The following is a 13720-nucleotide window of genomic DNA, read 5'->3' on the forward strand; positions in this document are numbered from 1 at the left end:
CAATGCTGAATAAAAAGAAAACACAAAAAACTTTTCATCATCAGTGACTAGCAGCAGAACTTGACCTTGAAGTAGGCTAGCCTACTTCAAGGTCAAGTTCTGAAGCTTTGACAGCTTGCACGCAACCGCTGGATAACTGGCAAATTAATTTATCTGGAATAGATACTGAGTTTCATTTCGCGAAACCTTTTTTGTATTTGGACTTTGCTTTTTATTGACATGTTAAAATTTTATAGCACTAAACCTACTGGTAATTACTTTATTGTGAAAGGAGTGCCCGGAAGCCTTAGATTATGTACAACTTGACAGTGCTGCTATCAGAGTAGTGTGTTCCTGGAAAGTGTGTGGATCTTTATTTAATTTAGGGCTTTCTCACTTTGTAATTTTTACTGGGGTTAATTAGAATAGATGTGTTGCTGAAGGAGATGTGGGGCGGGAGGGATTCTTAACTGGACGTTTAAAAAAGCTGCGATTTCTCCCGTCCGGGTAAGTTTTGATCAGCAGCAGAACAGCACAGCGCATTACCTCCGCTCTGTCTTTGTTTCATCCAGCCGGGCCTTGCCCCGATGCTTGCTGTTCTCTTTAATTGAGAGAACGTCTCGCCAAACTCCATGAAAAGTAACCCGTAATTTGATAATACCTTGGTTTACGTGTTGTTTGGACCTCTACTAGCGAACAGGATGTCTTTCTCTAAATCTTTAAGATCTACTCTTCAATTCGGAACTCATTTAATAAAGCAAAGGCCACAATTTTAAACAAAATAAAACATCTTTAAATCTCATTGGCTGCTGTTTTCGCACTAAAGTTAGTAAGAGCCGCAGTAGGATGTAACCCACGGTGTCTGTCACTGAGCTATAAAAGTTGTCAATTTATCGGAATAATCACACTTTGCGGGCAGTGGACCTCGCCGAAATGAACAGTGGCTGTTGTCGATAAGTAGAAGTTGATAAATCACGTTTTGTATGATACGGTTTCCAGTCTTCAACTAAAAAGCCCTTAAAGTTCTCAAATCTTTAATGCAGTTAGAGAATGTTACCGGAGCCGGGCCTAGCTAGCGTTAGCTGTGGCTAAGCTAAGTGTGGTTAGCAAGCTCGACCTGTTAGTTCTAGTAGTTAAAAAGTCAGTCCAGCGTTCGGACAGAGATTATTGGGTAAACGTAACAACTTTTTATTCAGAACATTTAATACTATTAAGACAATTTGGAAATAAGCCAAAGCGTAAATTGTCAGTTAACCCTTGCCATATTCTCCAGCGTTAATGAAAATCAAGCACACGTCAGTTTCCAAGCTAATTTTAATAGCATGACTTCATTTGTACGGGGTTGTGGTTCAGTTCTTTGCTTCAAATGAAATAAGCTTACTTTTGAGTGTGTTGAATAACAGTGTAACAAAGTGTCAACTCAATGTAATGGTAAAAAGTAAAACTGTGATTTGGAGCTTTTGGGGGGAAAGAGTATTTGGTCTTAGGAAAGCCACTCTGGTTATCCTGTGTAGTGGTGAAATAAACCCAGAAACTGATCTCTGTATGCCACCATTTATAAGCTAACATGAATATCTTCTTCATTTTTCTACTGCAGTTGTTATGGAGCAGCCACCAGGGAGCATAGATGATCTACAGCCTCAAGAGCTCTCTACTTCCTGCATCCCCACTGTGATCGACCTGGCCAGGAAAGGGGAAGAATGTGTCCTCAACTCCACGACGGCTTTTGATGGCTTGTCGATGGTCAAGAGCCCCGGCTGGTTCCCAAACTCTGGGAACAGCAACCCTGGATTACAGGGATTCTCAGAGACCAGCTCCTCAGACATCGCACACCAATCAGGGGATCAAATTCAGCCAGACAATGCCTTCTCGCGCACTACAGTCACCCTTTCATACGTGAGCCGGTCTCACGTCTTGTCTTTTCAAGACACCCTATCTCAACACTCGCCTCTGTACAGTGTGTCGCCTATCAGCAAGTTCTCCCTCCACCCTCCTTGTGACACAGATAAAGGGCTCGGGGAGACCGGCTATGCAGTGAACCAGCATTACTTGGCGCAGGTTGAGGGGCCCGAGGACCTCGCCACACAGATGGAACTTTTTCAGTCATTGTCTCAGGCTCAAGGGGGACTGGAGAACAATGTGGACAGAACACAGGACTCTCATGAGTGTAACAGTGGAGTCACTTTCGGTGAGAATCACAGCCTTGCTGGTGATGACAGCCCACATCTGGATAACTGTTCAGGAGCATGTGCCGAATCCTCTCCAGAGACTGTCACCCCTGTCACAGAGAAGGACGAGGAGAAAGCAGGCGCTGAGGTGCTCTTTCTCATGTCTAAGACACCAGAGCAGGTGGTTGCCTCAGACAGTGCGGGTGCCAGAGACCTTTGTTCACTGAGCAGGGAGTATATAAGTCCTCTGGAGGACCCTGTTTCCCCCTCTGCTACCTCACTGGACGATGTGGAAGATGTATTTGTGCTGCCTCAGGCCTCGAGCTCACCCAGCGGCGACAACTCTTATCTTGAGACAACTGAGGGGGTCTCGTGTGATAGCTTGAATACAGAAGGGGCCATTCAGCCAAGCTCTGGCATCAGCGATGGCACCACAAGGTTGGATTCAAGTGATGAAAATAAACAGCCGGGCAGTAGACGAAAGGCTGCGCTGGAGCCTTTGATCGACTTGACAGATGATGTTTGTGCAGCGGAAGTTCCTGAAAACAATCACAAGACTGTTATTCCTCACATGAACGGGAATGCAAAGGCACTAGAGAGAAGTTTGAAAGAAAAGAAGCTGCCAATACGTTCCAGCAGAGGGACACGGCTAGAGGCCATAGTTATGAATATAAATTCAAGCAGGTATAAAGTATCAGGATGCATACGCACTAGTAACAAAGTTAATGCTTCCCAGTCAACATCTAGCGATTCCACTATATCTATTTCTAAGAAGAAAGACTCTGTGTTAGCAGGTAAAAGGAGAAGCCGAGTAAAAGTGTCTGCCTCAGCGAAACCAGTGAAACAGAAAGCAGTAACTCCTCTGAAAAGAGGCAAATCAAATAACCTGAATACTGACAGCTGCAAAGACTCTACCTCTGATTCAGAAATGATCGGTAATTCTAAAAAGTCGCGGCGCAGCGCGCCTCCAAAAAGCCCCCGGTCTGCTGCGCGGAGAGAGAGTTCAAAGACTGAACCGGTGAATGTTTCCCAACCTGTGCACCCACCCGAAACTAGCCCTGTGAAGTCAAAGAGGAAAACCTCCCCACAGTCAAGTCCTCAGTTTGCTCTACATAATAACTCAAAGGAGGAGCCTGAACTGCTTCCTCAGCCAGACCCCTCAGTGGAAATCCAGGTGGCAAGATTTTCACCACCATCAAAATCTCCAAAGAAAAACCAAGGCAAAGCCAACAGCAGATCTCCTGCTAGCAAAGCGTCGCCCACTGCCAAGACGAAGGCTGCTCGCACTCCCAAAAGAAGGCGAAAGAAACATAAAGCGGGTCAGTCTTCGTCCATGTTTTCCCCAAAAGAGCCTGAGATCAAGCTCAAGTATGTCAACTACAAGGAGGATAAAAGGGATATGAGGCCAGACAGTTTCTCTCCGTTTATCCACGTGGAGCGTCAGCAGTCCTCTCCGTCGCTGTGTACTGTCGTCAATTACCCAGAGGAGGTAAGGGCGCAGCACAAGAAGGGCTCGCAGCAGCAGGCTAATACCAGCGGCTTCATTTCTGCAGTCGTACCCAGCACTTCCTGTCTGCAGCTGGGCCGGGTGTCCACTCACGGTCAGGATCAGCGCCCTCTTATCTGCTGCCTGTGTGGGCAGTCAGCCAACGCCATGGACTTGGGGGACCTTCACGGCCCTTACTTCCCTGAAGGTTACCAGCCGAGCACCAAAAAACCAGCCAGCACTTTAGGCCTCAAAGAGGATGACTACAGTGATTCGGACTCTTCATCTTGCAGCATGAGAGGAAGGGGGAGGAAGTGTGCCGCTGTGCCCGCTGTGCGGGCCCTGAGGCCTGGAGCTCAGCTGAAGAAGAGGGGCCTAATAGAGAACCACCGATGGAACATCAGCACCATCGGCACAGGCAGCCCTGCAGCTAAACGAGTGCGGTCAGATGCTAGCTCTGCGAATGTGGAGGACTGGTATAGCCCCCCTATGTTGCTTCTCCAACCTTGTGAATACTGGCTTCATGAAGACTGCGGCATCTGGTCTGCAGGCGTGTTCCTTGTGAAGGGCAAAGTGTACGGCCTGGAGGAGGCTGTCAAAGTAGGCCAGGAGACGGTAAATCTGCACTTTAAATTTGGAGTGTTGCACAATAGCACATGGACTCATAGCTGATATAATGAAGCTGGAAATGAAAGCAGCATTGTGATGTTAATGTACTGCAGGTGGCTTGTTTTCTGTGCCTGTAAGAGAGTTATATATTTTAAATGCTTTCAAATCACTGCAAGAGGAAATGTGAATAATTAGCTTATTAGCTCAGTTAGAAAAACACTGGAAATTATTGGTGCAGGGAAAACGACAGTGAGACACTATTTTTGGGGAGATCTCTTTACTTTTTGGCAAAGTTTTAACCATCTACACAGTAAGATGGGTACAGTGCATTCTCTTTTGAGGCCAAAAGTCAAAATTTGCAAATAGCCAGTCAGGATTTCTCACCTGGAACACCTCCCTGAACTCAGGCTTCCAACTCGGAAACCTGGAGCAGTCTCACTAACTGTAGTCTGTGTAGCTACTGTTGTATATTTTCTACTGGCTAAAATAGTCATATGCACTGACCCGGTTCTGTCTGTGAACGTGCTGCAGCAGTGTTTTTAAGTACTGAAATCCAAGCATAGGGAGTGTTGTTAGTGATGTATTAGTAATAAATATATACGCTCCCCCTTGCTGAGGAGCAAATGAAATCCGGATTTTCCAACTTTGCTACCAAGACTTGGTAACCTCGAGAGTGACGCCACTCCCGGTTCCAACATGGGTCCTCCAAGGCCGTTATTCTTAAGGAGAAAAATGGTGCCAGTGGCTTTACAACCATATAATTACAAGCACTGTGCAGTCAGAGTTAGGTTCTAATTTAGCTCTTTATAACCTATTTGATATAACCAGTTAGAAACCTTGTGAGAAAAGGCGAAAATGACCGAAAGTTGATTTAAAGGTTCTAGTTTCTGAAACTATCCTTATTCAGCATGTAGTTCAGATGACCTAGTCCAGAATTCCCCCAATGTTTCATTTGCCTCTTTTTAAGATAAGATCATTAAATTAAACATTGATCTCTTTTTAAGTCATTAGTAGAAATCTTGCATAACTTAAGGCCTTCGATATTTATATGATGATATCAAATGTGTGTTTCATAAAACAGTCCCTGCAAAATGTGTCACGGCAAACTTTTGACTGTTGGTTGAGGTCATACAGCTCAAGATAACCTGAGCTAGCTTGTGTTCATCCATTGTTCTACACATACACTTGAGACACTGCAGCTGGAGGAGCAGCTAGTGCCAGCATGTCCCTGCAGCCACCGGAGTAGGAGTTATGCATAGAAATTAATAGAGGTGATAGTATATTTTAGCTTGAGCATGCCTCGGGGACTTTTAGTTTGATGCCTGATACGACTGAAGATCAACATTGGCATCTTAAAGTCAAAGTGTCTCCTGTATGAAGGGTACACCAAGGCAGCGTTCTTTCAATTTCTCCCAAGGTGATAAGGTGTTAACCATCTTAAACCATCGTGAGTCAGACCGATGTCAGATTGGTGGTAAATGCAGCCTTTCGGTTTCGCTTTATTTTGAAAGACTGTTAAAGAGCCTCACTGTTTACATCAGCCATTGTACATTATGACGACTGCTGCTGAAGGCAGTGTTTTAATTAAAACTATATAGTAATTACCTTAGTGCTATATATCCTGTCCCATGTAGTAAAAATGGAAATCACAGCTTGCAGAAGTGTGCACGATGTCTTCTCTTAACCTCATCTGCTGTTTTTTCAGACGTGTTCAGCGTGCAATGACCCAGGTGCTACGCTGGGCTGTTTCTTCAAAAGCTGCCCCAACAAGTACCACTACAGGTGTGCTCTGGAGTCAGGTACGCAGCAGAGCAAAAACTCTTATCATGCCAGTCTTGTGCAATTTTAAAATTTGCATGCATGCTTAAGTTGTAGACTGCATGTAAAAGATGGACCCGAATTAATTTCATTGACCAATAATTTTCGTCATAGTTTGAAACTTTTGTCACGAAATGTCTGTGAAGGTTCTCAGTCATCCAGGTCATCGTAGTCAAAGGAGCTTGCAAAGAAAAGCGTCTGGACTCCTTTAAGTTGCTTGAAGACGTTTCACCTCTCATCCGAGAAGCTTCTTCAGTTCTAAGGTCAAATGGCGGAGAGTCCCAGATTTAAACCCAGTGGGAGTTTCCCCCCACAGAGGGACAAAAGGACCCCCTGATGATCCTCTAATCGCCTGAGCCAAGGTGTGAAAATGGGTGTGGGTCCCAATCAGCCAGGCTCCTTTGACTTTTGTCACAAAATAAAAATGAGATAATGCAGGGGAAGTGATACAATCTGAAGTAATCTCCTTGTGCATATTTGACTCTGGCCAATGCAGAAGTGCCTCAAACTTGGATTCTTTCTGCTGGCGCCTGTGTTTGGGGAAAAATGCTTTCAGTTGTGTAGAAGTCCGCGGGAAAACGGCCCTGGCTCTAGGTGACATCCGTAAACCTTTTACGGAGTGTTTTATAGTCTTAACTGGTAGTTCCAAGTTTTCTTAAATACAGCATTTTTTTCTCTAATAGTCAAAAAAGCGAAGTATGTTTTAGGGCTTGGTGGCCAGGTTCATCTTTTATATACAGTCTATTTTTTCAGGCTTATCTTGAGTGTTGAATTTACTTACAGTAGCACGCAGCCCTGCAGGTTTTCCTCTGGTGATTGGAATTTTTGCCACCACCCACACTTTGATGGAGTAACTTTAGATTTATGTATGCCATCTGCCCCTCTGACTACTGTTTTTACTCTTTCTTATTTACTTTTTTTGCTCCACATCTGAAGTCTCAAGTTAAACTTTAACAGGTACAAAGTTAAAGTTGAACACATACACCCACGACTGTTGCTTTGTGCTCAGTGTGTGCGTGCACGCATGTGCACTGTTCTGAAAATAGCTCCTTTGTGAAGGGCTGTTGGCTCTTATCACTTCCGCTCAGGCTGAACTTGCACGTGGGGGCGTTTGAGCCTTGCAGATGAATCAGTGCATCGTTGCCAACTCCTGTTCTGTTCTTGTTCTGCAGACTGTGTACTCATTGAAGAAAACTTCTCCATGAAGTGTAAGAAGCACAAGGTGAGCAGCAGTGCTCTTTAAAACTGTATTTGTGTGCGCTTTTAAAATGTATGTTTGCTCTTATTGAAGATTTGGCTTGTGATCATTTAAAAACGTAACCTCTGGATTTGTGATGTCTTCTTAGAACAAGACATTCAAAGGCCCCTCCAGGGAGCAGATGGGACGAAAGGGGACAGAAACCTCGTGAGGTCAGTAAATACTTTTTCTGCTTTCTGCTGATCAAACCACTGACAGTTGAAATATATCGGGCAACAAGAGAGCGTTTTTTGTATTTTTAAAGCTGTGAGCCAGTATAGTGGTTATCTTGGTTTGGGGTATCTGCTGAGCGGCAAAAGTACACAAGCTAATTTTAATTTAGCTCGTTTTCTAAACCCACAGTACAGATTTGCACGAGGCATCAACTTCCTGAAAAACAGTATTGAGCATGGTTTTAGTTTAACCTCAGCCACAATCAAATCATATGTAGACGTGCTGTTACCTCTAGAACATCGAAATGCAGCCAGAAATGAGTGATTTCATTTAACTGTTTCCATTAACTGTTCATGATATTATAACAATCTGGAAGTGAATGGGAAAGACAGCAACTCAGGTTAGCTCAAGAACAGTGTGTACAGAACTTAATGGAAAGGGTTTCCATGGCTGAGCAGCTACATCATCAACCACAATGCAAAGTGTTGGATGCATGGGTGTAAAGCATGTTGACACTGGACTCCAGAGCAGTGGAGACATGTTCTCTGGAGCAGCGAATCACACTTCTCCGTTGAGCAATTCGATGGACGAGTCTGGGTTTGGTGGTTGCCAGGAGAATGGTACTTGTGTGACTACACTGTGCTAAGTGTAAAGTCTGGTAGAGGGGGCATTATGGTGTGAGGTATGAGTTGGACTCGGCCCCTTAGTTCCAGTAAAAGGAACATTTTGGCCACTTTCATGGTCCCAACAGTTTGGAGATGACCCGCTCCAATTTTAACATGACTGTGCACCAGTACATAAAGAAAAGCCCATAACGACATGGACGAGAGAGTTTGGTGTGGATAACTTGACTGGCTTGCACAGAATCCTGCCTCAGCCCGACAGAGCACCTTTGAGATAAATTGGAGCAGAGACTGAGCTAGCTAGGCCTTCTCATCCAACATCAGTGTCTGACCTCACAAATGTGTTTCTGGAAGACCGGTCAAAAATTCCCATAAACACTCCTAAAACTTGTGGAAAGCCTTCCCAGAAGAACAGAAGCTATTACAGCTACAAAGGGTGGGCCTGCATCATATTAGTCACTATGGATTAAGAATAGTGTTCGCTCAAGTTTATATGCATGTGAAGGCAGATGAGTGATTACTTTAGGCAATATAGTGTATTTGTTAAAAACATATAAGCTAGTTTTATTAGATCGGAGGGTTTACTTTAACAAAGCATGGTTAAGTTTTTACTAAGGGAAATGGGAAACAAATGAGAAACATTGAGACAAATCGACCTGCTCTTATCACTCGAGCTACTGGTGGTTAGGATCCCGAACCCTGGTGTGATGACTCATGTAGTGGCAGCTGCTGCTACTTTTTTTGCTCTCTATGAAATGCATTGAGAGGGGGTTTTTTGTTTTTGTTTTTCTCCTGTTAGAAGATTCACCTGCAGCATTTTCGCAGGCCTTCCCACCACCTCGCTGGTAACCATGGCGACACTGGACCAGGGTTGTTCTGACTGACAGCTAGCACCCGCAAACCTTAACTTCACCCTCTGTCCTTCAACTGCACTGTTAACCCCCACCAGGCACTGGGACTGGAGGACCCCGGTCACCTCCCTCAGTCCAGTCTGACAGTACTTATCAGCCAACACCACCCGCGGACTGACGAGAACCGTTCTTGAAGTAACATGCTGAATTTGTTATTTGTGTAGTTATTTATATGGGATGTTTTGGTTTCTTTTTTCTTCTTCTTCTGAATTAAATATGAATAACAATCAAAGATATTTAATTTTTTTTAAAGATTTTCTAAGTATTTGATTATATTTGGGTTATTTATTCTTGTATTGGTTTCTTTAGCAATTGTCAAAGAGGTTGGATTGAGTGTTGTGTTTTGTTTTTTTTAAGTTATTGCTAAAGCAGTTTTGATGTTGAATTAAACAGCCAGTCATGGAGACAGAAAGAAGGGGCTGGTGGTTCAAGGTAGTACCCTCCCAGAGTAAAGGTACCTGATTATCGTCAACACAACAGGGTTCCAGATTTAATGCAACACCTTGTTGGATCATTATGGTTTCTGTTTCCCGTGCAGATTCACCCAGCAGGTGTTACTGAGCGAGCCGCAAAGCGTGCATGTATTTGAATGTATTTTCACAGGAAGCACTTTGGCCCTCTGCTCCAGCTGCAGTATTACTGTCTTCAGCTGACCACTGCCTCCAAACGTTGTTGGCTTCAGGCTCTTATATCTGGCTTTTGAGGCTCATTGGTCACCTTGTCAACTTAAAATAGTCAGATCCAACTGCCTGCCTCCCACCTCGGCCTGAGAGAATTTCTGCCTGTACGATCTTTAAATCAGTTTGGATCTTTACAAACTTCAGTCTGAATTGTTAGGAGCTGTGTTAGGGGTTTATAAATTATTAAACAATTAATTTTCTTCCACTCCTTAAGGAAAGGGAATCCTGTGTTAGATTTCCCTTTCATCATCTCAACAAACCAGCCCCCTTAGACTACAGGACCACTCAGCTGCTCACTTGACTTCAGACCCAACAAGGAGGGGCAACAGTTACTCTGGTGTTCCATCAGTCTTAAATTGAATAGGAATGGCCGCGCTAGTATTAAGGTTCCTGATGTCTTTACTTGGGCCTACATGCTGCTTTTGAAGAAGCCTTATCTGACTTACCAGCGCTACATGGACTCAGTGTTCCTTCACTAGCTTGTGGTCCAACAACAAATCCGTGGATGTACTGCACACGGTGTTCCTGAGGGCAGCTTGCATGCACTTTTATGCAGCAGACTCTGTTGTTAGTAATACCAGATACGTGCTGGGCCGCCTCCTAGTAAAACCCTCTGACTGCACAGGTGCTCACCTACTCTGTGGGACTGGCTCAAACCCAGCGTACCTGTTGAGGACGTCAGACTCTGTTTTTTGTTTTAGAAGAAAAAGTCTTTGTGATCAGTTTTGGTGTTAAAGTCTGTGTACTTCTCCTTAGCGCCATTAGGAGCAGCGCTGTGCTGTGTGAGGCCCATTAAGCCATTACTCGATGTCAACAGACATCCACACAGAGGCAGCTGAAGGCTTCGTCTGCTTAGTGTCTCACCAGCAGCAGCAGGATACAAACACACACATCTCCCTACCCTGAAAACACCATGTCTGTTCCATTTGTGCCATCTTTCTGTTTTGCCGTTTTTATATTTTGTTGCAGTGAAATAATAAATGTTTTAATCAACCATTTTTAAGTAAGCAGGTGTGTCACTGAGCCTGTAGTTCTTTGTTTTTCGTTTTCCAGTTTCAAGCACTTGTACCAAATAGAGATTTTGGAGAATGTTTTATTATTACAGTCTTGCAAAATGCTTGGATTTTTTTAAAACTATGTTGTATGTGTGTTAATCTCAGGGCTGAATCTCAGATATTCGAATGGGTTTTTATGTTTGTTTTCTTCTGTTGTGTCAACCCCACATTGACTGGAGCAATGACACATGTAGCAGGAAGTGCTCATCTCCTCAGATGTAACGCCTTTTTTCTGTCCTGGTTACACACTACTCGTCACATTCCAACGCCGCCTCCATGTGTCCGTCAGTGATGCGGTGTTTTGTTTTAGGACATGGACTGCTTCACTGTCACACTTTTGTCATCGTCTTATTTTTATGGTAACTTTTTTTGTATTGTCTTGTCCATTTGTTGGAGCACCAGAGGTCATGTAATTGTTTAAGAATAAATATTTTGTTCACTGTTTTTCTGAAAGAATTTTTTATCTTTATCTTGAGTAAAGTTTTTATCTCATAATATAGACATATTAGAATACTGCAAAGCATCAGAATGACTAATATGAAATTATATATTATGATAAAAATAAATGTGAAATTGATATATAGTTATAGCATTTATCCCTTCATCCTGCATACTGAGGTGATGTCCACAGTTTGGCTCAGTTTTTCCAAAGTTGAGACATTTTTGTCTTTTTATTTATATGGTTGGGAAGAAAGCAGACAAGGGACAGCAGCATAAACCTGCAGCCATCTACAGATTTTTGTTGAATGCAATACATAAAACAACCACACACCCCTAAAAGAGAAGGAAGGGATGAAAGCATTTAAACCTGGGACACCTCCAGTAACTGGATAAAACCGTAGATGCTGCTCTGGGCGCAGTCGTTTAAAAGATGTAATCTGAATAACAATTATCCAGCTTTGACAGGGCCCTTACTTAATCCACTTTGTCTTGGTTGTTCAAAAGGACATTTTATAAAATCACACTGATCCAAAACTACTGAAAGCCTTACTGGTAATAACCAGTAATTTTACTGGGATGCAGAGGGCGCCAAAGTTCATGCAACAGAAAAGCTCCCTTATTAATTCATGATATTAAGTTTGACATTAACAGCTGTTATGTGAAATATCTAGTTAGCAATGCATTTGCTGTTTAATTCATAACCATATTTCACCTGCTTTGTCTTTATGAGAATGTAACAGCTCACAAACACTTAGCAAAAACACAAAGACAGGTGGAACTCATGCATGAGTAAATCTACTATTTAAAAGCGCGATCGTGGCTCAAGAGTTGGCAGTTCGTCTTGTAATCGGAAGGTTGCCGGTTCGAGCCCCGGCTTGGACAGTCTCGTCGTTGTGTCTTTGGGCGAGACACTTCACCTACTGGTGATGGCCAGAGGGGCCGACGGTGCGATATGGCAGCCTCGCTTCTGTCAGTCTGCCCCTGTGACTACAACTGTAGCCTCCACCAGTGTGTGGATGTGAGAGTGAATGAATAGTGGAATTGTAAAAGCGCTTTGAGGGTCCCGAAAAGCGCTATATAAATGCAATCCATTATTATTGTAAAAGAAGGGCTACAATGCAGTTTGCCATTCTCTTAACTCTGTTTTCTTGTTTGACTGCCTTTTGACTTTTTATTTCATTTTTCCTTTGAAGTCCATTCTATTCAGTTTCAATTCAATTTTATTTATACAGTGCCAAATCACAACAACAGTCGCCTCAAGGTGCTTTATATTTTAAGGCTTCAGTAATACAAAGAAAACAGAGAAAACCCCAACAATCATATGACCCTCTATGAGCAAGAACTTTGGCACCAGTGAGACGGAAAAACTCCTTTTTAACAGGAAGAAACCTCCGGCAGCACCAGGCTCAGAGAGGGACGGCCATCTGCGGTTGACCGGCTGGGGGGAGAAAGGAAGACAGGGCAAAAGCACGCTGTGGAAGAGAGCCAGATATTAATAACAACTAATAACTGAATAAAGAATGGTGTATCAGTATCAGTCTGATTCCAAGTATTTGCTGGGATCAGAGTGATTTGATATTTTCAAGAAAATTGATTAGTTACAATGTCCTAGAGGGGCGGGAAAAGAACAACAATTATCAAAAATGAAAATAAAGTACACGGTTAGTGTCTGAGTAACCCACGGCAGTGCCCCAGCATGCACAACTGTGAAACTGAGGCAACTAAATTCAGCCGTCACCCACTGTGGTTACACAGCTGTTCTTTTCCAACGTCATTATGTTCATTTCCACTTAGTGAATAAGAAGTAAAGGGCCTGCTAATTTTCTTTATGTTGTATCAGTTTAAATGTTTGCTGTATGTACAGGAAAAATGCAAAAAAAGTCATTTATATACAACAAGTGTTCTTCGACTGCACTGGGGTACGACAGGTTAAAGCAACTTTTTGCTAAACTATAAAACAAACGCTCTTTACTGTGATTTTTAGTAAAAAATTGAAGGTCACAAGCTAATTCATCATTAGCTGCATGCTATCATGCGTCTATGGCCTCGTTAGGCTTAAATATTAGAAGTTAGTTACTGTGTCAGCTCCCTGAATCCAGAATTGAATTTAAAGTCCTCCTCCTGATATACAGAGGCATAATTCACCATCATGTCTTAACGATCGTCATATTAAATGGCAGAAACAATTCTGTGCATGATTCTCCTCTTATCTGCTTTGGTGCAAATAATTTTTTTTAACTTACTTTGAAAAATCCTGGTAAACATGATTGAACCTTTGCCTCGCGGTTGATAATTAAAGGGTTCGCCTTAAAACTGGTGCATTAACTAAAATCTGAAATTATTCTTCTGAATTATACTTGGACACTGTACTCAGCCACCCAGCATTTACGTTTCTATGGAAACATTGTAACATATATCCAAAATACTTTACTAGCAGCATATACCTTTATTCAAAATATTTTGTGGTTTCAACTCATACAATACTAGAAGTAATTTATCTACTATTCTTGTTTTATTCATTTATAAATTTCAGTGCACT

General features: G+C 42.8%; 1 protein-coding gene across 4 annotated transcripts; it reads left to right on the plus strand.

Annotated features, from left to right (window-relative positions):
* Positions 1 to 301: 301 nt before the first annotated feature.
* On the plus strand, positions 302 to 11184 carry LOC146663073 (uncharacterized). 4 transcript variants are annotated; one of them, XR_014912999.1, is made up of 6 exons: positions 302 to 486; positions 1577 to 4248; positions 5948 to 6041; positions 6207 to 7282; positions 7407 to 7470; positions 8894 to 11184. XR_014912999.1 is itself a non-coding variant. In XM_085415677.1 (6 exons), the coding sequence occupies exons 2-5, from the start codon at positions 1582 to 1584 to the stop codon at positions 7467 to 7469; spliced, it is 2874 nt and encodes a 957-aa protein (XP_085271803.1). In that variant the 5' UTR covers positions 302 to 486; positions 1577 to 1581; the 3' UTR covers position 7470; positions 8894 to 11184. The 4 variants fall into 4 exon arrangements, 2 of the variants coding, with proteins under 2 accessions (XP_085271803.1, XP_085271804.1); XM_085415677.1 differs by having other exon boundaries at positions 7233 to 7282; XM_085415678.1 differs by having other exon boundaries at positions 7233 to 7282; positions 8920 to 11184.
* Positions 11185 to 13720: the final 2536 nt, after the last annotated feature.

Source organism: Rhamphochromis longiceps, linkage group LG8 (genome assembly GCF_057381845.1).
Source record: "Rhamphochromis longiceps isolate RC_006_pf linkage group LG8, R_longiceps_female_GT1.1, whole genome shotgun sequence".
NCBI classification, from domain to species: domain Eukaryota; kingdom Metazoa; phylum Chordata; class Actinopteri; order Cichliformes; family Cichlidae; genus Rhamphochromis; species Rhamphochromis longiceps.

What these genes read in the sequence shown, in the direction of transcription:
- LOC146663073 (XM_085415677.1), top strand. Translation starts at nt 1,582, where the DNA reads ATGGAGCAGCCACCAGGGAGCATAGATGATCTACAGCCTCAAGAGCTC. An exon ending in TCAAAGTAGGCCAGGAGACG is followed by an intron (nt 4,249 to 5,947) that starts GTAAATCTGCAC and finishes CTGTTTTTTCAG; the next exon opens with ACGTGTTCAGCGTGCAATGA. An exon ending in CAGGTGTGCTCTGGAGTCAG is followed by an intron (nt 6,042 to 7,232) that starts GTACGCAGCAGA and finishes CTTGTTCTGCAG; the next exon opens with ACTGTGTACTCATTGAAGAA.